The sequence below is a fragment of the Phoenix dactylifera genome, unplaced genomic scaffold (genome assembly GCF_009389715.1).
Source record: "Phoenix dactylifera cultivar Barhee BC4 unplaced genomic scaffold, palm_55x_up_171113_PBpolish2nd_filt_p 002376F, whole genome shotgun sequence".
In the NCBI taxonomy this organism is placed as follows: domain Eukaryota; kingdom Viridiplantae; phylum Streptophyta; class Magnoliopsida; order Arecales; family Arecaceae; genus Phoenix; species Phoenix dactylifera.
The window spans coordinates 9,655-35,668 of record NW_024069607.1 but is presented as its reverse complement, the minus strand read 5'-3'; the positions used below and the strand labels follow the sequence as shown (position 1 = coordinate 35,668).

General features: G+C 40.4%; 1 protein-coding gene across 4 annotated transcripts; it reads left to right on the top strand.

Annotated features, from left to right (window-relative positions):
* Positions 1-5,141: 5,141 nt before the first annotated feature.
* On the top strand, positions 5,142-21,695 carry LOC103698892. 4 transcript variants are annotated; one of them, XM_039123287.1, is made up of 6 exons: positions 5,142-5,312; positions 5,979-6,077; positions 6,204-6,269; positions 9,092-9,208; positions 14,451-14,525; positions 21,513-21,695. In XM_039123287.1, exons 1-6 carry the CDS (start codon positions 5,157-5,159, stop codon positions 21,678-21,680), a joined length of 681 nt encoding a protein of 226 aa, XP_038979215.1. In that variant the 5' UTR covers positions 5,142-5,156; the 3' UTR covers positions 21,681-21,695. The 4 variants fall into 4 exon arrangements, with proteins under 4 accessions (XP_038979215.1, XP_038979214.1, XP_038979217.1 ...); XM_039123286.1 differs by having other exon boundaries at positions 5,979-6,093; positions 6,190-6,269; XM_039123289.1 differs by lacking the exon at positions 21,513-21,695 and adding an exon at positions 20,080-20,587 and having other exon boundaries at positions 5,979-6,093; positions 6,190-6,269.
* The last annotated feature ends 4,319 nt before the right edge of the window (positions 21,696-26,014 follow it).

Sequence of the window (26,014 nt, the reverse complement as noted above, 5' to 3'; positions counted from 1 at the left end):
GGGTTCTCAATTAGATTAATGATCACGTAGCTGCACTTAACCCTTGCAACTTAGGTCACGACATGCTTACCCCCATGGCGGGGTCACAACATATATCTCCTGTGGCAGAGTCACGCATATTTACCCCCATGGTGGGGTCGCCACGCTTACCCCCATGGTAGGGCAGATAATCAAGTCCAATTCCACACGTTATCATGCTCAGAGTCAAGGATACATAAGTTAATTTTTTTTTCTTTTTATGAAATTGGCTTGAAGCGTACCATCAAATATGCAACGTTCATGATTTTACATGCCTGATCCAATCATAATAGGTATCATCATACAATTTAATAGCAGATTTGCAATCACTAATTAATTAACCATATTTATTGAGATTTCATACACAATTAAATTTGAATTTACCATAAGAATTTGTACCTTTTAAAGACAAGGTAATTTTAATTATTAATGATAATTAATATAAAGTGGAGATGTTTCTTATCTAGAAGATGTCAACCACCGACAATCTAAGCACCTCTTTTGAGGTTCGTCTGGACCTAGTAATCTAAAATCACATTCATGTATCAACTTAGTGGCATGATAATATTTTAGAATTAGTTTTCTAAAATCTCAAAAAATTCAGAATTTTTTCAAAAATTTCAAAAAATTCTAAAATCTTAGTTTCTACACTAATTATCTTCATAATAGAGGATTTGGGCTACTAACCTTTTCCTGTATCCTGTTATAGGTGGCAGGTGAGAGTTTGGCACAATAAGACTCCTCTAGGGGCTAGCTCAAAGAGAGAGAAAGAGAGGGACCAAGAGAGAAAATCCCTTTTACCCTCTAACACACCCCACACACCCCCAACATCTCGGTGGAAAGAGAGAGAGAGATAGAGAAAGAGAGGGAGAGGGAGATGAGGAATCCTTTCCTTCTCGTTTCTCTTTCTTCTTTCTTTTCTTTTCTTTTTGGCTTTGATAAAAGAGGGAGAATCCGGAAGGGAGAGGAAGAGAAGAAGAAGAAGAGGAAGAAGAAGAGGAAGAAGAGAGGGAGAGCATGGAAGAGAGAGAGTGTAGGCATGTGAGGGATGGGGAAGGGTGAGAGAAAGGTGTGTGTGTGAGAGAGAGCGCGAGAGGGAGATGGCGAAGGAGGAGGTGGCGGTGGATCGGTAAGGGGGTGCCAGAAGGTGTCCGAGCCGGTGGTGCAGCGAAAACGGAGGGTGGAGGGTTGAAAGAAGAAGAGAAGAAGGGAGGGTGAGCGGTAGTGGAAGCTCGACATGGAAGGAGGAGAATAGGGGATTTTCTCCACCCTCTCCCCTCTCCACCCTGTTCTCTGTCTGAGTTATCAATAGGGCACTGCCTTAGGGGTGGGCCCTGTGGACTTGGGCTCGGGCCACAACTCAGGTTTCACAACAACAATTGAATCACCTAGAGGAAAATAAGCCTTTAATTGACTATTAGTTCTTATATACTCTACTACATTTTTTCATGTTCTCTAACAAATGCTGCATACCACTAAATTGATGCATGAAATTTATATCTGTCTGCACCAAAGTCGGCTGTGTTGGTACTGGTTGCCCGACGGTACAGTATGGTACCAGTACTGTGCTGTTCAAGTCTGTTTTGGGACAACATAGAAAGAGCCGAAGAGGGAGGGGAGATGGAGAGGGCGAAAAGGAGAGGGGGGGAGAGAGAGGAAGGGAGAGAGGGGAGAGCGAGGGAAACCTTAACTCTAACCCAACCACGAGAGAGAGAGAGAGGGAAGGAGGGAGGGAGAGGGAGAGGGAGAGCGAGGAGGGACTTACCGGTGGGGGGATGCACTCCGACCATCAAAGTGAATGGGGGTAGGGGGGGTGGTGTTGGTGACCAGTGAGGTGGGACTTGGGAGCCTCTTGAACATCACTCGAGCAAGGGGCATGGGAATCAAACAAGCAGGGGTTGAGGGTCGGGGGCGAACCATCGAGAGAATACGATATTTAAGCAAGCCAGGGTGGGGGATTTAAGTGAAACTAGGCCCCATCTCGAATCAAATGGATGAACCGTGCCAGTCCCTAGCTCGTCCAATTTGGTATACCTCAAACCCACCGGTTCGGCATGGTTTAACCTTTCTTGGTTTGCACTCTATAACATGCTTTTTTCTTCAAGGGCATATTTACTTTCTCATGTGTCATTTTGTTGAAAAGCTTTTGAGCTTTCTAGCATAGCTTTCCACTAGCCATTATAGGGAAAGCTTCGTTGATAACACTAACAATATCAAAAAGTAATTTAATGATATGTAGAAGATAAACATGATGCAAGTGTAAGTGAATTTACTTTCACTTGTTTTTTCCAACATTCGCATTCTCGATATTGGACCCCGTAATGGTACAATGTTGGTATGCACAATAAAGGCATAGGTTTAGCATACCGACACTCGATATGCCCCTCATACCAAGCATCTATTCGATATCATAGCGTACGGCATGCTCGGTACGTGATGATACGTGCCAATATTGCGAACGTTGGTTTCTTGAAAAATATTCATTTAAATTGAATAATAGGAATGTTTGGTGAATGAGGATTCATGAACCAAACCCTAGATAGTTGGGGCTAGTCTCATGGTTATGTTACTCACCATTTAAAAATAGGAATGTTAAGATCTTTAGGATTTTCTTGCTTAAATTTGGTTGAGAAGTGGGTTGATGAAAGAGCTATTATTTCAAGATTTCAATATGACCTTGATGTACCCATAAAACTCTTTCACTTGCTATAGGAATATGACGGGAAGAAATAATAGGAAATGGTAGCAGGACATGTTTGGCTTGCTCATGAATAACTTAGTATTTCCTTATACTTTGTCTGCCTAGATAACAGTACATTAGAGCAATTCAGATAATCTTACATGAACATTCAAAAGTTTTGGGAGCTGAAGATTGTAGCACTTGAACCCTCGAGGATGCGAGATGAAGCATATTAGGAGTTTTGAGTATTGTAAGACTCATACCCTTTGTCACTATGAGAGTACCCAAGTTATGTATACTGCAGTTGCCACATTCCAAGACTAGATGTTTAACAAAATGCTCATAGTCAAACACTTCAGGAGGGAGATAAAAGGAGGTAGTCTAGTGGAACATGGAATTGTAGGGTGTGATCTACTTAAGACACTATAGAACTCTCAATTTACATGGTAATAACTGATAGATATGTATCATTAGATACAATATGTGAGAGTTTTGGCAGCTCTACTCAGTTATTTTTGTTATGGCCAGTGTTTACCTTGAAAGTAGATTAGGGCCACAAGTCTTATGATGGGGCAAAATGATATCAGTTAAGGATTACTTGATCCAAATCATTGTTGATCAAGGGAAATGTATGCCGAACCAGGCCGAATCGTCCGGTTCACCCCGTATCAAACTGTACCGGTGTGGAATTGGGTCGGTTCGGCTCTGTTTTTCGGAACACATTATGAACCGCTTTGAACCGAGCGGTTCGGAGGGGAACCGGTGCGAACCGGTTCGGTCCCCTCCTCTTTAAAGGCTTGAAATTGGTTTGTTGAACTGGGGGTGAACCGCCCAGTTCACCCCATATCGAAATGGTATCGTACTGAATCGGCAGCCGACTGACACGAGTCCCAATACTAGTTTGGCTAACCTTGATTAAGGGAGTTATTGCAACCAAGAAGTTAGAGGATGATACGACATTACGCGGTTCCAAGCAACTTGAATGATTCTCTAGTAGTTCCAAAAGTGGGCAAAAAAGGGTGGAAAAAGAACAATATCTCCCTTTCGGACTTCTAACTCACTATGACTACCATACTGCAATGATGAGCATCCCCTGGATTCTTCATCCATGACCCTTATCCATTTATCCAATGTGGATGTAGAAGATTGACGATGATGAGCATCCCTTGGATTCTTTGTCCATGACCCTTATCCATTTATCCAATGTGGATGGAGAAAATTGACAATAGCGCTGCCCCGAGGGCGGGTACTGGTGCGAACCGGTCTGGTTCGCACCGGTACCGGGCTTGTACTGCTCGGTTCTGGCCCACGCTTGAACCGGACCGGTCAGGGACCGGGTTGGTCCGGTACGGGCTGAACCGGCCGGTACGGGCTGGTTCAGCATACCATTATTGGTACCCAAAAGAGTATTTTCTTTATATTCAATTCCTCTGTTTATCTCATTGTCTAAGAGTTATTACATTTTTTCTGTCTTTTCTTTTTTCATTAACTTCACTGGAAGTTTTAAGTCCTTTCCCCAAATGCACAGAACATATCTCAATTGATTGATGATATACCTTTGATTGACCTGATTGATATGGCATGCCTACAATCCTTTAATCATTAGATTTTGGCTTTCAGGAAACAGTCAGCTATATACATGTTATGCTGAAATATTAGACACAAGGTTTGGTGAACATTGCATGACTAACAAGTCTAAGCAAGTTCTGAAATTCACGTGATGTGTTCAATAGCATAGAAGGTCTAAGAAACTAGAAGGGTTTTGTATATTGGTACCAAGACCCATATTGGTTTTCTCCCGGAACTTCTATGGTACCAATAAGGATGGGATGGACTAAGATTGTGAAAATCATTAAGAATAAAGGCAACCTTTACGCAACTGGTATAGTTGGTACAGATTGTAGGTACCTACTGGTACGGTGCCGACTGGGATTGACTAGTCAGTACGGGCAAGTATAGCTGGCACCTTGCTTAGAAGTATTAAAAATTTAGCGTGATTTTTAATATGAATTGATAAATCCATGTTAATATAGAGAAATGACCAGGGAAGATCTGTTCTTGAGTTCGTGTTTGTTTTTGAATGTCATGTAGCTTCCTTTCGTTTCTCTCCAATATGGGCAGCTGATTGATGAATCTCTCTAGCATGTACTTTGCTTGCTTTTTTTGCTTCTTGCTAAGTTTGATTGGCAAAATTAACTTGGCCAGTTCCTTGATCATAATTTCAGAAAAAAAATTTCTACAAAATGAAAAGGCATATGATGGTATGATCATAAATTTAAAACTTAGCTGGACTACAGTTCTATTTTAAATCTGGAATATGTCACTGTTACAGAACGTAAGCTAATAACTTCTTATTGTCTTGGAAATTATGAAAACGTAAATGACTCAATGCATATGTGATAATGATTCGAACCATTTCTGCCATGTTTCAGTCAGAATTTATCTAGCTTGATTTGAGATGGTTGGAGCTATTGACAGTAACATGATATTTTTGGATTTATTGAACAGGAGGACTTTAATCTATGCAGTTGATCAAGATGCTGAGAAATCTTTCAAGACGACTGTGGAAGTAGACCGGCTAATTGATATGCTGAGAGATTCGAGTTCTGGAGAAGTAAGATAAATAATTTTTATAAAGTTTTAGTCTTCAGGTTAGCAAACTTGAGAATCAGTTTTAGTTGGATGCTACTATTTACTTGCTAACCTGACAACACTAGTCAAATTTGTCCTCAATGATAGGCTATAACCAAAAACTCCTTTCCTGGGAAGATTCCATGATGTTCCTTAAATGCCTATTTTTTCTTAAAGTAGAAGATAAGAATTGCTGGATCATAACAGCAGTTTGATCTATTCTTTTCTTTGAGTTGTTGAATATGGGATGCCAGACTGAATAGGCCACTCCTAATCTTTCTGGTTAACAGATCCCTTGGAATTTGCATTATCTGAGTGGATTGTGTTATCATTTCTCTTGTTAGCACTTACAACATTTCTAATTAGTTCAATATTCTCTTATTTTGGTATCACAAGATTTAAATTATTTTGACAAACTATTTGGTGAACCATGCTTTATATCTTCTATGCACACACATGAAGGAGTCCTTGACAGCATAATATATGAGCTCTTGGGTCTATTTAATTGCTTTTATCTTCTTTTGTTTCCTTCATTGGTTAAATATAAGCTAGAACAGAAGTTTCACTCTTATGTACCATAGAGAAATACTAGTGCCAACTTTATCAAGTCTAGACTACTAATTGATTCTTTTGGTTTTTCTTTAAACAGCTTGAAAAGCTTGTTGTTGAAAATGTTTTGGCATTCAATGAGAATTTCTGGATCCGGCTTGCTGCTAGAACTGACACATGCAAATCAGATGATGATAAAGCATGGTTTTTACTTGGTTAATTTGTTTTTTCTAAGATTTATGAACTTATAACTTTATTATCATTTTCTTTACCTTGTTTAACCTTAGTTGTTTTCTAACATAGAATTTCAGTTTCTGCTGTACAGAAGGACTATGAAGAATTGGCCGTTACTCTAATGAGCATAGTTGACCGCCTGGTTCATAAAACCAATGTAAGGAAATTCAATTGAAAATTCTAGGGATATCTTTATCAATAAGTTGTATTATCACTTCACAATGGTAGGTTGCGTGATAACTTGAAGTTCAGATGGGAGCTTGATACCTTGTCTCAAGGAATGTTGAACCGGTCCGTATCGGCCGGTTCAGCCCGTACCGAACCGGTCTGGTCTCTGACCGGTCCATTTTGACATTAAAAAATGGTTCCAGGCCCCATAAGGACTGGAACCCAGCGGTACCGAGCCATAACCGGCTGGTATTAGATGCGTACTAGATGGAACCTCCGGTATAGCTAGGAACCGGTGTGTTTTCGGTGCTTTTTTTCCAGTTTGCGGCACGCTGTGGGAAGCGCGCCCGCGCGCGCTGTGTTATGCAAACCGGTCGGTACCAGTCCGAACCGGTCTAGTAGGCGACCGGTATGCCTACCGGTACCGGTTCAACATACGTTGCCCTGTCTATAAAGATAAGCCATTATGGTTTCACGGTAGTGATTTTTTTTTTCATAATCATCTTTATTAACTTTATTGTTGTATGAATTCTAAGTCTCATGTTTATCTGTAGAAAAGAAAGCAGTTAGCAAAATTACATGCAAACTAGACTCGTTGTGGAGCTGAGAGTGAATTCACTGAAGCATGTAGATCAACAAAGACTGAAATAGGTGCATGATCAGTAAATATATTTACCAGAACAAACTTAAAATCAGATGACAATATATTATAATTAATGATCAGAAACTGGTATAGGAGCAAGAAGCCTGCATAAAGTGACACTATAGAGGTCTAAGAACATTGATAGTTGTGGAACAGGATGAACAGAACAATATTGTTAGGAATTGTACTGTAGCAGATAACTCAAAACCAAGAGGTCATTGATTTCCAAGCTGCCGTAGACCAAACTAAAATACAAAATAGGTCAGAAAACAACTTAAGGCTTAAAGGGAAGATTGTCTTAGATGATTATTTAAGCAGCTGGAAAATCTAAATTGAAACTGCCAGCCAGCTAGGAAAATCAGAATATTTAATTGTTTAGAAAACTGTGCCAGCTTTTGTGGGTTGTTAAATGAGGCTAGACCTATCTCAGCAGAAATATCAGCCTAATTTCTAAGAAATCTAGTTTGTCTGCAACCAACATTGCAATTATTGGAAGATTTATTTATTACCTTCTGTTTCAACAATCTTCCAATTATAGTTAATAGCAAGTTCGCCGTTCTGGTACTAGACCTCGTACCGGTGCCATACTAGCATAGTGTCGGTAAGGTACAGTATGTGGTACGCCTAACGTACCGAGTGTCGGTATGCCATCGGTATCGGTACCGGTACCAAACCAGTATAGTACGGTACGTTCGGTATCGTCCGGTTCGGTATGGTACAGCATACCATGATTTAATAGGGAACAACTATTCCCATACTTGATTAATAGCCCTATGTTCTAGTTGAAATTTTTGAAATTATGGGCAGCGGCTAACAGGAAGTGGCTGAATTCAATTAATGCTTTGGCAGATTTGATGATTTAGTTCTGCAGTAGAAAGGGGAGCCATTTTCTTGCAAATGCTCCTAAAGCTCTCACAGAGGCTCGTGAAGGATTTGATGCTGTGTCGGTTGAAGAAAAAGTGTTTGAATTTGACATGCATGTATCGAGCTATTGCCATCCATAGAAAAATGGCGTATTAAAGTGAATATTTTGTACACTTTATATGGTCATGCAAACAGTTATCCACTATTTCCTATAAAGGATGCACTGGCCACTTCCTAGCTTCTTGGACATATGCTTATTTATCAATATGAATGTCCGTTGTTTGACTTAATTCTTTTGCTTTCTCTATTTTTTAAAGAAACAAGGACTTAATTTAAGCTTCTCTTTGTATGTATACTCCAATCAAGGTTAGCCGAACCGGTACCAGAACCCATGCTGGTCGGCTACTGGTTCGGTATGGGGTGAGCTGGGCGGTTCACCTTGGTTCAGTAGACCATTTTCATTTTCAAGCCTTTTGAGATACGGAACTGGTTCGGACTGGTGTGAACCATGGAACGGTTCAAGCTATTTCCAAAAAAAAGCGCCAAACTGTGCCGGTTCGGTTCAGTATAGGGTTAACTAGGTGGTTTGGCCCAATTCAGCAGACCATGCTCCAATCTATTTGCTTTTCTGTTTCTTCAACCTGTTACTTTTATTTCTACATGACTTATATGGCTTTTTCAATAATATCATAGTGCACCAACTTGCATTTTTTAAATATTTGTGTCCACCTGTGAGAAATATTCTTTACTGCCTCTAGGAAAGTAGTAATAAAATAAAGAGAAGCCCTTGCTATATAGCTTTTATCACTTTTGAAACTGACAGTTTCTCCAAGTCTTCTTGAAAACTCTCCGACAACCATACTTAAGAGGCCTTGTCCCATGGATGACATCAGATTTGTAGACCAGTAACAATGTAGTTTGAAAACATGACATAATTGCCTCCTAACTTGTTGTCAATCATTTAATTGGTGCCGCAACCAAGCCAAGATGACGTGCGACAAGAAGGGGCCTGCCATGAACCTAGAAAGCTTGTTGATGGTTTTACTATGTTATTAATTATGTTTTTAAGCACATTTAAGTACTGAGCTCTGAAAAGTCTCCTATGTATGCTAAAACATATTCTCATAATGGTTGATTTTGTAGCTTATTTTGTCTCAACTGGAAACTAACAGATTAATAATACTTGTAAAAGCTAGAGAACTATTTGCTGTTATTACAATTCTTAGATGCTTTCAATTTTTAAATAATCATTTCTTCTCCTTTGAAGAAAATTAATGGTCACTTTTTTATTTCTTTTAATGCAGGAGAAGATAGAATCTGCAACCGATGTTCTTAAGGGAATCTTAAATCCTGTGATGGATGAAGTTGAAGAGATTTCATGGCCTCCAAAAGATCCTAAGTCTCTTATTTTGATGGAGAATGTAAATCACAAACTGGAATCTAGTTGGTCAATAGACAGATACTTAAAGGAAGACTTTCTTCTAGTTCAAACCTCAATGTTTGAACTTCTGGAGTCTCACTTGACATTATTTATGTTTCATGAATTGAACAGAGGACTTTTCCTCATTAGTTCATTTAATGCATCTATGCATCATCTATTTACTCATGGAAAAACCATAGGCATTACACATTCATCAGAGCAATATCTATAGTATTGCGTTCACCATATTGCACTTGGACTAATAATGTTTCTAGTTTATTTTTCTTTCATAAAATATGAAATAATTGGGACCTCATACTTATAGGCTTACCATTATGTTACTTCTCTGTTAGAATCATTATTTATGTTTTAAGTAATTTTTAGATTTACAGATATACACTCATATGAAGAGTACACGGCTATATGCAATAGGAAGGGCTCTTATTTCACTTTGGAAGACTGATGTAGCCCTAAGGTTAGGACTGCATGGTATATGGTCCAGAGACCCTTTAGAGTTTAGAAGGTTTTACTTAAAGTAGGGTTTCAAGAGAATTTTTAGTGCTATCTAGAAAGCAAGCTAATGAACGAACCAGCAGTCAATCAGAGAAAAATAAATAAGTAAAAAGTGAAGAAAATAGAGAATATGGAGGAGAAATATGAAGGAGTGAGGGGAAAGAAGAAAAAGATTAACAAATCTCTCGAGAGAAGAAAATCCTTTTCTTTTTTTTAGAACTCCAAAAATTGCGAAAATACATTTCATAAACCCCTCTATAGAAACCATAAAATATATTTTTCCAGTTTCCTAAATAACTGTCCAACCAAAGTCATTGTCTTGGTACCGGGCCCTGTACCGGTGCCATACTAGCACAGTATCGATATGGTACGGTACGAAATTTTTTTGGTATACCGAGTGTTGGTATACTACCCATACCAGATACCGGTACCGAACCGGTATGGTACGGTACGTTCCATATCACTCGATTCGGGCTGGTACGGCATACTATGCCTCCAACAAATCCACTTACTATTCATGGTACATTTCGTGCTGCAGTAACTGTAACATCAATACTCAATGGGGAGCTGATGTGGCATGTTAACTTTAGCTCATCTACCATTCAAACAGCTTCTATGATGTTCTAAATCTCAGCTTTAGACTCATTGAGACCCAGTAAGAAGGGCTGCCTAGTGCATGAGGCGCCCACCATTATAGGGTTTGGAGAGAATCAGATGTACACAACCTTACCCTTCCATGTGGAGTGCTTGTTTCCGTGTTTCGAACCAAGGTCACAATGGAGCAACCTTTTCGTTGCACTAAGGCTCATCCTCTAGTCATTATGACCTATTAAAACTAAAAAAAGTAAGCAGAAATGAAAGAGAAAATGCAACAAATTAATAGACTAAACTAAATCGGGGCTTGATGTTGAGAACTTGCGGCCCATTGGTGCATCAAATATATTCCATCAATTGGGGAAGGAATTGGAATATTGTTATTAGGAGAACGGGGTTATTTAAAAGCATGAAATGCATCAATCATCTAGCATGTATTGCGGCTCAATATGTGTACAGTGGTCCTACATAATACTTTTAGGGGTTTTTTTGTTGTTTATCAATTTTTTATAAAATAGGTAACTACAAAATACGATTTCTGTAAAACATATTTTACGAAAAATAGAGGGGAAACTGTTTTTCATAAAACACATTTTAAAGTTTTATGACTTACCAGTTATGGCAAAACGGATTTTGTGAGAAAAAACACACAATCATTTTTGTAAAACATTCGTTTTGAATGTTATATAAACTTGTTTCAGTAAAACTTGCCAACCAAACGACCCCTTTTTATCCTTGGAAGTGTTTTATATAGTCAATGGTGGCCACCAATGTAATGATGTGGTTGACCTATTGAGTCAATAGTTTCCTAGGTGGTTTTGCAACCACATAGTTACTAGCAAGGTTTTATGTCCTAGCAATACAAGGGGCATCCCAGCAATCCTGTCCCATTCCTGTGAAAAAAGGGGACCGAAATATGTCGGGACTTCGAAACCCATCCATGAGGGGAGAAAAGAAGAAAGAGGAAAGAAAGAAATGAAGAAAAGATGAAGAATAGGAAAAAGTGGAAGGAACGAAGAAGAAGAAAAGAAAATAAATAAAGGAAGGGAGAAAAAAATGAAATGAAGGAAAGAAGGAAGCAGAAAAAAGAAGAAAAAGGAAAAAAAAATAAAGGAAAGGATAAGAAAAGAAAGAAAAAGGAAAGGAAAGGAAGGTAGAAAAAAAGAAAGGAGGAAAGAAAGAAGAAAAAGAAAGAAAGAAAGAAAAGAAGGAGAGAGAGATGGAGGATATCTACTGGGATGCATGACCAGGATCGCCGCCAGGATGGGGTGGGATAGTGGGGCGTCCCGTTCTATGGAGAAACTGGGACACTCCCATCCCATAGGTTTTAAAACCATGGTTACTAGTTTTCCTAGATAGGCAGCATCCATAACATGGTTGTTTGCCATAAAAATACTATCCGTGGTTTGGATATTGCTATATATGATACATTAATATGCAAAATCTGTATTTTCCTAGAATGGATCATATTAAAATAAAATTAACTGCATGTTGAAAAGCATATATTTTATGTTTGGCATGCATAGTCTACTTGAGACTAGATGGATATCCTTGAAAAGTTCTAATTGAATTTTGACCGAAGATCTTGCAACATCAAAATTTATCACTAACCAAGGTAGGTTGTACCGGTACCGGTCGCCTATCAGATCGGTACGATTTTGGTTTAGATCGGTTTGAACCGGTATTGAACCGATAGTGCGCTCGGAGAAAAAATTCCGCGAAGTGCGTAGCGCGCACCCGCCGCATTAAATGCCAGAGAGTGCGCGGGCGGTAGGCTGCCCCGCGCACGGGTACCGGTGCGAATCGGTCTGGTTCGCACCGGACCGAGCTCGTACTGTTGCGAATAGGTCCGGTTCGCACTGGTACCGGGCTTGTACCGCTCGATTCCGGGTTCTTTGGGGCCAGAACCGTTTTGCACGCTGGAACCGGACCGGTCAGTGTCCGGACCGGTTCGATACCGGCTGAACCGGCTGGTACGGGCCGGTTCAGCATACCATGTCACTAACACATTCATTTACCTCAATCAAGTGAGCAGTACTTATTAATCTAAGAGGCTTAAGAATGTTGAACATGCACAATAAATTTGCAATGTATATTTTGTTTAATTCCACCTATTTGTGTAACCTAGTTATCCTCTACGCATCTTCCTTTGGTGTGTTAGTCTTAATCAAGGCTCGCCGAACCTTGTCGAACTGGTTGGTTCGTCCTATATTGAATCAGACCTATTGGTTATCAGCATGGATTGGCTGATAGAATTGAGATGCTATAAATCCCTCTTTTAAAGTCCTCTCTGTCTCTCCTCATGCCCTCGAAGCCCTTACCTCCCCTCTCTCTCCCTCTCTTGTCTCCTCCTTCGACCTTTATCCTCCGGCAATGCCTTCCGAAAGCATCCCGTCCATGTTCGATGACAACGACAATGTCCTGGCTAGGTGATTCCTCTTTATCGTTCGTGGTCCCCACCCGAATGTGTAGCCGTCGGATGGCTCGAAGCGCTTGCAAAGCCCCCGCTTCCCCTTTGTTCCCCTCTCTCGCCACCTCCTCTGGCCTTTGTCCTCCGATGCTGCGATGCTGCCACTCGACAGCATCTCGTCCACATCCGATGATGACGACAACGTCTCGACTAGGTGAGTCATCTCTTTCTCGATCCTTGCTGCCGGATTCGGAGGTCTCAATCTCTCTCTCCCCCTCTCTCTCCATCTCCTTCTCCCTCTCCCCCTCTCCTCTCCCTCCCCTTCTTTTGTTATGCCTCGATTTGGTAGGGTATGTATTGGTACGGTATCAAACCGATTACTGGTCAACATGATCCTCAGTACCTTTTGCGAACCTTGATTATGAATACCTTACATATCAGCTTCGGCATTATTTTCTCTTTTATGCGCATGTTATGCTCATGGAAACTTCTAAATATGTTTATGTACCTATGCATGGTCTACAGTGCTGGTACTAGGCACTAGACCGATTGTCCGGTGGCACGGGTCGATACGGGGCCGTGTCATGCTGTGCTGGGCCTGTACCGACACAGTAGAGGAGGCGGGGGAGAGGGCGAACGAGAGAGAAAAAGAGAGAGAGAGAAGGAGGAGAGTGGGAAGGAGGCCGGCGGAGGGTGGAGGAGGCCGGTAGAGGCAAGCTTGCCGACTTCACTTAAAAATCATAAAATTTTTTGGTGGCTGGACTCCTATTTTGAAGAAATAGGGGAATAGCCGCGACCTCCGCCTGTTGCCCATGCGCTGGCCTGCGACACCCTCTGCCGGTCTCTCCCCCTCCCTCCCCCACTCGCTCTCTCTTTTCCTCTCGTTTCTTCTCCTCTTCTGGCAATGGGTTCCATTTCCGTTGTCGGAACCGTCCAGGTCCGCCACCAGGACAGCTCAGTACGGTCGGAACCGCCCGGTTCGGGGCGGTTCCGCCGACTCTGTACCTATGTATAGATGCATAACATAAAAAAATACATTCATGCATGCACATTTATGCGATATATCCATATTTTTTCTATGTGGATGCATGTACACCAAATTAATAAGGATCTTTTTTATGTTTATGTTAAAACATCTATAACTCAGTTTCAAAGGCATGTTGGATCTAATAACACTGGTGTTTTTGGCCATTTGGCTAACCAGCTAAATTATCTTTTTCAGAAAATCATATTCAATTGATGCTATATGGATATCTAATTAACGAAATTTGATAAGATTGGGAATTGTATTACAATCAATTGGTCACTAGTTGCAAGAACTTTGGGAAATATGCTTGAGAAACTCACTCTTGCACTCTTTAACTCTGGATATCATTTCTTATGTACCACTAATTAGTCATATGATGAATTTTGCCTAATCAGCTTTTAATTGGAGAAGCATGTACTCCTTCGTACAAGTGCACTTTTTGAACCCACATAAGATAATCTTGTTAGCAAGGAACCTCTAAGAAATCTTCTATATTGAATTCTCAAGTTTATGGTAATTTATATGGACTTCTTAAGATAGTCAATAATCAATACCCTTAATTTGGATATTATCACCTAAAAAGAAATTGACATTCTAGTTTTTTCTTCTTCTCGTGGCTTTTCTGTTGAGTAGTTTATTTGTGTCCTGAAGTCATTTCAGCCTTCAATGTTCTCTTTTTGTAATATTTGTTATCTACAGGAATTAGTTAAAAGGGAACAAGAAGGACAACTAGATGAAGGATTTCTTTCGGAGGTCAACGCCCAATTGCGGCAAGTAAGTCTCATTCCTCTGAATTTTGTCACCTTTATCTTTTCTTTTCCTTTGATTCACGTTGTCAATCATAAACTTTCCTCATATTATGTGAATCACATAGTTTCATGCGATTGATATTTAGTTTGAAAGGATTAACATCCATTATCCTTATTTTCCTAATAGCCAGCAAAGTGAGAATTCAAAATCATTGTACTTCTTTTCTTAATTTTTGTTATTGATTTTCAAAACGTGTTGGATCCAGCTATCTCTTAGATAACTTAATGTGAATGCAATGATTTGAAGTCCTTATCTTATACAATGAATGTTAATTGATCTCATACCGTGGAAATTTTTGAAGTAACAGTAATGTACAAAGTAACCTCCTGTTGTACAAGAGTTTGGGATGAGCACCTTTCTAGAAATTATAAGAAGAGAATCAGGTCACATAGATAAAGGAGACACGTAGAATTAAGTGGTGAGACAAAATTTGAGGGGCCAAACATAAATTAATAAGGCATCAATTATTCAATATAATGATGTGTTTCTTACCTAATATTGATGAGGTCATAGTTGTTAAAGATACTAAGTCCCTCAAATTGCCAAATACCAAGCTAGGTGGAGAGAGACTTGGGAGGGGAAATAGGGCAAGAAACACAGAACTATTGGAAGAAAAACTTGAAATAGTGGGCTGAGCTATATCTTAGTGTGATCCGCTTACAACAAACAATATAAGAGTAGTTGACAAACTCCCAATCCATATATCAAAACCCAAAAGTAGAGTCTTTGTTCTATACGAACCATATTCAGAACAAATTTTAATATTACAATTGGTCTAATAAATCTTCCGTTACTCCAATATCTTGCAAGGTTCCTCTTCTAGTTACACTTCTTGAAAATTTAAACACCAAATCTCCAAATTTCAATTAAGTTTTAGCTCTACTATAAATTTTCTTTACAGAATTCAACAATGGGATATCCTAGTCAAGTTTAAGCTCTCCTTAGTCTTTTTTTTTTTTTCAGCTAAACAGTGGCAACACACCTTGTATTCAATTGATGAATGAAATGGGACAAGAGCAACATAAAAGAGCAGAAGCAGTAGAAAACTCAAAAGAGAAGAGAAAAAAAAAGGAGAAGAGGAGGAACTAGCAAGAGAACAAAACTAGCCCAAATATTTAGGCTCGGTCCAGGAAAGCTAGATATTAGGATTGATCCATAGCTGGATGGCTCATCTTCCTGGCCCTCCAAGCTAGGCCCTCCATATCATCTTGAATAGGCTTGCACTTAGCGTCGCGGTGACGCAAGGGCATTGGTGAAATCCTCTACCTAGGAAAGGTGGAAGAAAGGGGCAAGAAGGAAAAGAGGAGAGGAGATAAGGGGAGAGAAAGGAAGAGGTAGAGGAAAAGGGAAAAAATAAAGAGGTGGGGTTCCTTGGCTCCCAATAAAGCTTCTCTCCAGAAAGGGCTAGCAATAGAAGCTTCCTCTCCTTAAACAAATTGCTCACCCGAGTTGACATTCTTGCTTTTCTTATCAGGGGCCTGACTAAATTGTTAAGTTGCTATACATCCAAGTCATATCTACATTCGCCATAAGCTTCCTATTAAGGCATTTTATTTTATTTTAGTTTTGAAATATTTTTCAACATGATGGATACTTAAGATAATGTTTCTCAGAAATGCATGTTATTATTCATCAAACTTGGGTACCGCTCTATCCATGGTATGCCGAACCAGCCCGTACCGGTCGGGACGGGTCGGTACGAACCGGTCCGTCCAGCTACCGGTATGCCGGAGCCGTGAAAACTGGTACGGGTTGGTTCTGTGCCGGAGACGAAGAAGACGAAGAGAAGAAGAGAGAGCACGGGGAAGAGAGGGAGGGAGGAGACCTATGGCCGCCATCGGAGAGTCGCGGAGGGGCGGCGGAGGCCGGGGGGGCGGTGGAGCCCGGCGGCGGAGAATCGTACCGGTCCGGTTGGCGACCCGTACGCATACCAGATCTGGTACGGCGGACCTTGGCTTTAACAATAAAACACATTAACATGCTTATTATTCTTTTTTTAATTTCAAAATTGACTGTGCTGTTCTAGCTCTGTCTAGCTACCTTTTTTCCAAGAAGAAATCATTTCAATGATCTTGAGATTGTTTAACATTTTTCCATGTGACTTTAATATCAAAAAAAAGAAAAAGTTAGCAGGATCATCTATCAAATATTACTTTGACTTAGATATCATTATCCTTTATCTGTCTATCACTTATCAGTTAATCCCCAAAAGGCCGGCCTAATTCCTGAAACAAATTTTTCTGCTTTTAGTTTTACACACTAATTACCGAAACCTTTTAATTTACAAGGTCAATCAGTCATGGCTGCAATAAAGATCTTTTTGTAGTAAAGATGTTAGGCCAAGGTAAAGCCTTAATTGGAAAAAAATGAAAATAAAGCTGTAGATCCTCCAATTATTAAGGTCAACATCATAAGAGAAAATTACCTCATCTTCATACTCCAATGAGTTACCATGCTCCTGCATATTCCTTTTTCAGATAAATGTATTAGGTAGTACTTACACGTCCAAGGTTGTTTGGACATATCTGAACACAAAGATAGCAAGAACACATTGGAGAAGGAAAGAAATGAACCTTTCTAAGTTCAGCTAAACCTTACTGACAGTTCGGAGATAATATTGCTAACTTGAACCTCATGGAGAAGGCTTCCTACCAACATTCAGAGCTGGGGCACTTTCTGGGCCTAATCTTGGGTCTTGAAGATTATTGTTGGAGACATTACTGCTGAATTGAACCTAATGGAGAAGGCTTCACCAACATATAGACCTCAGGAAGCATTCTAGACCATACGTAGTGGCTTTGGAGCTGGCTGATGGTCTTCTTTAGAGATTCTTATATCATTTTCTAGTTTAGGCCTCTTCTCCATGCATTTTTCTTTTCTTTCTAATAGTTTTAAAACTTATTCTCTAGATGGCTTTTCACATACTAAAAAACTTTTCTGCACACATGTTGACGATTTTTTTTGTGTAAAAAGAGGACCATATTTAGATATTCCCAATTTATGTTTATTTGTTAATTTTTGAGAATAAATGGGTTCCTCATTGATCATTTCATTAACTGAAATTATTCAGAAGCTTAAGTTAGTGCTTAATTGATAATTGAAATAAAATGCTTATGAAGCTTCACATCTTTAGATTAAGGTTATCAAACACTTGATTATGAAGACTTTGGTTTGGCAATCTTAATTTCGTTCCCATGTGCCTTCTCTATTGGATTGAGTGATAATGGATCATATACGTCTTGTACTGGATGAAACTTGTATAGTACTATTTGGATAGAAATGTGTTTGGATCAAGATCTGCCGAACCGGGCCGAACCGATCCAGTGCGAAACTGGGTCGGTTTGTCTAATACATTTGGTTTCGGCCCCGTACTGGCCGGAATCTCTATCGAGCCGGCCGGAAGCTCTATCGAGCTGGCCGGAACTGGTCCTTTACCGACTGGAGCTGGCCGGTAAGGTTCTGAACCGGTCGGAATAGGCAGGAACCAGTCGGTTCGGTGCAGACTTAGTGCGAACTGGCCGGTTCGCACCGAGTCAACCTAGTTTCGAATCTGGTTGACATTGTGGACTGCACCTGATGCTTTAAAGATGTCTGTTGGAAAGGTTGAAGGCCTTCCTAACAGCATTTTGAAAGTGACTACTCTCTCCACCGCTTCCGCTTTCCAAATATTCCAAAAACAACACCGATTCAAGCTATTAGAAGGAAGATCAAAGGCTAAATAGGCAGTGGCCAAATTGCATTTATGTTGGAGGCTTTTGGTAGCAAAAAGAAGTCATCTAGAGAGATTTCACTGGCAGTAACAATCCATGATGTAGATCCACATGCCTTCTTCAGCATAGATTTGAAGTAGTAGAGGGTTGACTTAATGCTGAAGAAGGATAAGAAGGATATGTGGCGAGCTATTGGATTCTGATTCCACTTGAGCCACATTCTAGCGAATATGGCAGACAATAACTATAGGTGTCATGCCCCCGGCCCGAGATTCGCGAGCCGAGAGTCCGCGCCAACCGCCGCACACCCGTAGGAAACTCTCCCCACGAGCATGCAAGGCATCTTAACCAAATCTCAAAAATGTAACTAAAATAATTCAGCTGAAATAAATGCAATCTTATTCCATTGACTGACACAAATTATAAAGTCACACAGTTCTAAATACGCAGCGGAACAATAAATTACTAGCATGTAAAACTTGGTTCTTTAAATGACAAAACCTTACAATGTCTAACAATAGTCTAAGATAAAATATCAATGTAAATAAATTCTAGTCTAAGATAACTTGTGCTTCAGTTCTTCTAGTCGCTCTTCCATTTTAAAACTCCGATAGGTTAGTTCTCGGAATCTGTAAAACAACAAGAAATTGTATAATGAGCTAGACAGCCCAGTAAGTAATAAACACCTTAACTAGTCAATTCATATAATAACATAAAATATAAATACAAATTACGATGAATCAACATAATAACATAGTCAATTCCTTTTTCAAACCCAAATTCATTGAATTCCGGATCTTTCAAATATCCATATACATAATTATAAATCTGTTTCGAAACAAATTACATTCATCTCAACAGCCTTTAACTACGACCACACTTATACCCTGTGGCTAGGCTAAAAACATAACCGCACTTATACCCTGCGGAGTGGGTCAGAATACCGCACTTATACTGTGAGACCCTGGAACTGGGCCCGGTCCACTTGACCGGCCCAGTCCCAATACTTGACCTCACGTGCAACGCACGTGAGGCAACGGGATGGATCCTCCATCCCGAAGAAGAAGGAGGAGCCCTGTTTTAGGGCTTCCTTCTCCTTCTTCTTCTCCTTTGAGCCCACCGAAGGAGAGCCGCCGCACGCAAAGGGGGGAGGGTCTTCTTCGTGTGGCCACCGAGAGAGAGGGAGAGAGGGAGAGAGAGAGAGAGAGGAGCCATGGCACCGGGTGGTCTCCTTCTTCCTTGCCGCCGGAGAAGAGAGGCGCCGGATCTTCGTCGGGGCTAAGGTAAACTTCTCCTTCTCCTTGCTTGATGCTTGGTCATGATGTGTTGGGGGTTGGGGCCGGCCGATCGCCGGATTTGGGTCCAAAACGGCTTGCCCTAGCCGTCAGCGTGTTAGCCGCCGCCAATCGCCGGGGGTGGCCGGGCTTGCTTCGCCACCTCCTGCCGCTGCCAAGGCCGGCCACCGCGGCCGCCTTGGGTTCGATCGAGAGGAGAGAAGAGGGGGCGGCGACAGGGGGTCATGGGGTCCCCTGTTTCACCGAAGGAGAAGAAGGGAGTCGGGAGAGGGAAGAAGAAAGAAGAAAAAGAAAGAAGAAAAAGAAAAGAAGGAAAAAAGAAAGAAGAAAAGAAAAAGAAAAGAAAAGAAAAAAAAAAAGAAGGGTGGTTTACGGGTATGAATCCGAATCCGAACCCGAACTCGGGGTGCTAGACACTTCGGCAGGGTCGGCCTTGGGAGAATGTTAAAATTTAGGTTTTTATATATATATATTGTGATAAATTTTAAAAGAAAATATGGTTTTGAATATTAGGTTCTGCGAGGGATTTGCGGAATTAATTGGATTTGTTGTGGATCGCGTTCGCAAGGTAAGTGATGTAACCTCTTTACTAGATTTATCGGCAAACTATGTATATGTTTTACGAATTGAATTGTTCGTGATTTCGAATTTGATGCATGGATTATATGTGTATTTTAGAATATTGTATGATTCTGATTGGACGTATTTGCTTCTGGTTCGAATTGTGTTTAATTACTCTGACATTGTACCCTTTGGTTTGGAACATTAAACATAATGTAAGAAAGGATTATGACTTGAAATAGATTCAGGCTTGTAGTCGGGCTATGTTGAGGACCCTGCCAATGGGGGCTAATACATTGGTACCGCAAGAAGAATAGTCGGTGATATGACCCTACCATAGGGAACATGTGGTCATAGTTCCTGGCTGTTGAGTTAGATCTCATAAATTGAAAGAAATTAAGATATGAACAATATTCGGTTTGACACTGTACGTTTTCTTTTATATAACTGGAATATGAAATAGAGGACAAAATGAACTTCGACCTGGCTATGTTGAGGACCCTGCCAATGGGGGCAGATACGTTGGCAATTGACTGTCCTGAAGGACTCACCGCAAGAAGAATAGTTGGTGTTGATGACCCTGCCACAGGAAACATGTGGTCATAGTCTAGGATCGACAAGATGAATTGAATATGTGAAAGAATCTTGAAACCGCGAAAAGAATCTTTTGAATTTAAGAAATATATGACTTATACTTTGGAACTGCATATTTATTTATTTTTCACATATTATTGCTTGATTTATCTAGCTAGAGTGTTCATTACTTACTGGGCTGTCTAGCTCATTATACCATCTCTTGTTGTGTTACAGATTTCGAGAACTAGTTTATTGGAGATTCAAAATGGGAGAGCGATTAGAAGGATTTGTGGCACAAGTTATCTTAGATTTAGGGTTATTTAAGTTGATTTGTTATTATGGACATTTATTATGATTGGTGGACTTTTGTTATTTTAAGAACTAGGTTTCTTCATGTTGGTAAATGATTATTCCGCTGCGTATTTAGACTTGTGAGTCATTATGTCTTGAGTTAGTCAATGGAATAAGATTGCATTTATTCTATTAAATTATTCTAGAATTTCATAATTGAGGTGTTTGGTTTAGATGCCTTGCATGCTCGTGGGGAGAGTTTGCTACGGGTGTGCGGCGGTTGGCGCGACCCCCGGCTCGCGATCTCGGGACGGGGGCGTGACAACTTAAGTGGTATCAGAGCGGACTTGGATAGAATCTAAGACAAAGGATCATACCCGATATGAGTATAGGTGGGTAGACACTAGGGATATTGGGACGTTAGATGTAAAGAATGTGATGATTATTCTTATAAAAAATATATATTTTAATTTGGTGAGCTTTCTTTTTATGAATTTGCTGTGATTTGATGCATATAGGTCAGGATGCCTCAACGTCGGGCGAAAAAGACTACTATTGGTGCTACGAATGAGACACCGAACCGGCATGCTGACAGCACACCCCAACGGGCTACGAGTATCCCTCAGCAGGAGGGAGTCATGAGCCCTCAAACGGGACAGGAACCGGGCTTAAGCCAGGTTATGTAGACCATGGTGGGCCTCATGCAAATGCAACAGCAGGTGCAATAGCAGTTGCTCCAACAACAAGCACAGTTGCTCCAGACACAGCCTCAACAAGGACGAGGGGAACAGTGTGAACATCGTAGCAGCATAGCTGAATTTAAGAGGTTGGCTCCTCCAGCTTTTCAGGAGACTACAGAACCTTTGGAAGCAGACAATTGGCTTACAGAAATGGAAAAAGCATTTGCTGTCTTAAGATGCCGGGACGATGAAAAACTTTTGTTTGCATCATACATGTTGCAGGGAGAAGCATTTAATTGGTGGCAAATGTTGGAGCATAAATTTGAGCATGATGGGGAACCTCTCACTTGGGATAAATTTCGAAAAGCATTCTATGATAAATATTTTCCTCGGAGTGTAAGGACACAGAAGGAACAAGAATTTATCCATTTGAAGCAAAGGGGCATGACAGTGGCCGAATATGAAGCCAAATTCACAGAACTAGCCAAATTTGTTTCGAAATTGGTAGAGGATGAGCAAGACCGAGTGACAAGTTTGAGATGGGATTGAAGACTGAAATTAGGAAGCAAGTGGTACCCTATGAGTTGACTACTATGCAGCTGTGGTGAATAAAGCTTTAATCATTGAAAGGGAAGTCAACGAAGCTTTTGCTGAAAGAGAAAGAAACCAAAAGAAAAGAAACAGACCTGCTGAATTTAAAGGGGGAAACAAGAATTTCAAGAATCCAGCTCAGAAGCCAAATAAAGATAGAAATCCCAAAAATGAGAATGGAAAGTGTTCAAGATGTGGCGGTAATCATGAATTTGCAAATTGTCCCTGGGTTACAGGTTCTTGTTTTTATTGCGGACAGAAAGGTCATAAAATTGCAGATTGCCCACAAAGAAACGAGATTAAATCTACGCAGGCAATGGAAGGAAGCCAGAGGCCAAAGACTCAAGGAAGGGTGTTCGCACTTACACAGCAGGATGCACAAGCTTCTAATGCAGTGGTGATAGGTACTATTCCCGTATTCGATATTTATGCTTATGTCTTATTTGATCCGGGTGCCACACATTCATTCATATCCTCAAGCTTTATCAAAACACATAATATATTGTGTGAATCTATGACCACTAAGTTCTATGTGGAGACGCCAGTAGGTGGTATGTTGAGCACTGATGTTATATGCAAGGCATGCAAAATTGAAATAATAGATAGGGAGTTACCTGTGGATCTAATTGTACTTGATATGCGGAATTTTGATGTCATTCTGGGGATGAATTGGCTTGCTACCTATCATGCCTCAGTGGACTGTCATGGCAAGAGGGTAAATTTCCAAATTCCGGGGGAACCGGCATTCAGTTTCTGTGGGAACTAGGGAACTGCTTTTCCTCATATTATCTCGGCTTTGCAAGCTGGACGAATGTTAAGGAAAGGATGCACATGTTATCTGGCCTCAGTAATTGATATACAACAAGATGAACTAAAGATAGAGGATATTCCTATAGTGAATGAATTTTCGGACGTCTTTTCCGAGGAGTTATCAGGATTGCCATCGGACAGAGAAATCGAATTCACTATTGATCTTGTACCCGGTTCAGGTCCGATTTCTAAAGCTCCTTATCGAATGGCCCCAGCTGAATTAAAAGAATTGAAAGATCAGTTGCAAGATTTACTGGACAAGGGTTTTATACGACCTAGTGTGTCACCTTGGGGAGCTCCAGTGCTCTTTGTGAAAAAGAAAGATGGAAGCATAAGACTCTGCATTGACTATAGAGAATTGAATAAAGTCACTATAAAGAACAAGTACCCTTTGCCTCGAATAGATGATTTATTTGACCAGTTGCAAGGTGCACATGTTTTCTCTAAGATTGATCTCCGCACAGGATATCATCAGCTAAAGATCAAAGCGGAAGATGTACCCAAGACTGCATTCAGAACTCGTTATGGACATTATGAATTCTTGGTGATGCCTTTTGGATTGACGAATGCCCCAGCAGCTTTTATGGACTTAATGAACAGAATATTTAAATCTTTTCTAGATCGATTTGTGGTGGTGTTCATTGATGATATTTTAATTTATTCAAAAGGAAAAGAAGAACATGAGGAACATTTATGAAGCGCACTTCAACTCTTAAGGAGGGAGAAGCTCTATGCTAAATTAAAGAAGTGTGAGTTTTGGTTGAATGAGATATCGTTTTTGGGGCATATCATATCCGGAGATGGGATTTCTGTGGATCCAGCAAAAGTGGAAGCTGTAGTACAATGGAATAGGCCTACTAATGTTTCTGAGATTCGCAGCTTTCTAGGAATGGCAGGCTATTACAGACGATTTATGGAAGGATTTTCCTCTATAGCTATACCTTTGACTCGCTTAACTCAAAAAGGAGTTAAGTTTGAATGGACTGAAGAATGTGAACGAGGCTTTCAGGAATTAAAGAGGCGATTGGTTACAGCACCTATTCTTACTATACCTACAGGTGATGATGGATTCACAATTTATAGTGATGCTTCAAGGAAGAGACTCGGCTGTGTTTTGATGCAGCATGGTAAGGTAGTAGCCTATGCCTCTAGACAATTAAAACCTTATGAGCAAAATTATCCTACTCATGATTTGGAGTTAGCAGCTGTGATTTTTGCTCTCAAGATTTGGAGACATCATCTATACGGCGTGCAATGCGAGGTGTTTACAGATCACAAAAGTTTGAAATATATATTTACCCAGAAGGAATTGAATTTGAGACAAAGAAGATGGCTGGAATTGTTGAAGGACTATGATCTAACGATAAATTAACACCCTGGAAAAGCTAACGTTGTTGCAGATGCCTTGAGCAGAAAGTCAATAGGAAATATGGCTACTTTGATTACTAGCCAACTACATATTTTGGAAGATGTGAGGAAACTTGAACTAGAAATCCGAGTACCTGGCACAAGGACTCAACTGGCTTATATGCAGGTTCAGCCGACCCTCATAGAGAGGATCAAGACAGCTCAGGGTAATGACCAGCAGTTATTGAAGATTCGGAAGTCGATAGAAGCAGGAGATATATCTGAATTCAGGATTCATGAGGACGGATCTTTGAGGTATCGGAATAGAATTTGTGTACCTATGGATTTAGAAATCAAATAGGAAATTCTTAAAGAAGCCCATCAGTCTGGATATACAGTGCACCCAGGAGGAACTAAGATGTATAGAGATTTAAAGGAATTGTATTGGTGGAACAACATGAAAAGAGAAATTGCTCAATTCGTGGCACAATGTCTTGTCAGCAGGTTAAAGCTGAACACCAAAGACCTGCAGGGCCGCTTCAGCCTCTTGACATTCCAATATGGAAGTGGGAACAAATTTCTATGGACTTTGTAACAGGACTGCCAAAGACTCCCAATTCTAATGATGCAGTATGGGTGATAGTGAATAGGCTAACCAAATCGGCACACTTTTTACCTATCAAAGTTGGGTTCGGCCTGGAAAGGCTAGCTAAATTATACATTAAAGAAATTGTGAGACTGCACGGTATTCCAGTATCCATTGTGTCTGATCGAGATACTAGATTTGTATCACAATTTTGGAAAAGCTTGCATAAGGCTTTGGGGACAAAATTATGTTTTAGTACTGCCTTTCACCCTCAGACCGATGGTCAGTCTGAGAGGACCATTCAGATTCTCGAGGATATGTTGAGAGCTTGCGTCATAGATATGAAGGGTTATTGGGATGAGCATCTACCTCTGATAGAATTTGCATATAACAATAGTTATCAGAGTAGTATACAAATGGCGCTTTATGAAGCTTTATACGGAAGAAAATGTCGTTCGCCAATTTGTTGGGATGATATTGGTGAACGAAAATTGTTGGGCCCTGAACTTGTACAACAGACAGTTGAGAAAATTCAGCTAATCAGAGATCGCCTTCGGACTGCACAAAGTAGACAGAAGAGTTATGCGGATAATAGAAGACGAGAATTAGAATTTCAAGTTGGTGACCATGTATTTCTTAAAATATCACCTACAAAGGGAGTTACAAGATTCGACATTCGAGGAAAATTGAATCCCAGATTTGTTGGTCCGTTCGAGATCTTAGAAAGAATTGGTAAGGTGGCTTACAGACTTGCCCTGCCGCCTTCTTTGGCTGGTGTACACGATGTTTTCCATGTCTCGATGTTGAAGAAATATATACCAGACCCAAGTAATGTCACGGAGCTTGAGCCTATACAAGTTAGAGAAGATCTATCATATAAGGAGCATCCAGTGCGGATAGTGGACAGAAAAGATCAAGTTTTGAGACACCATGTTATACCTTATGTCAAGGTGCAGTGGAGCCATCATTCAGAAAGAGAAGCTACCTGGGAACTGGAAGATGAGAT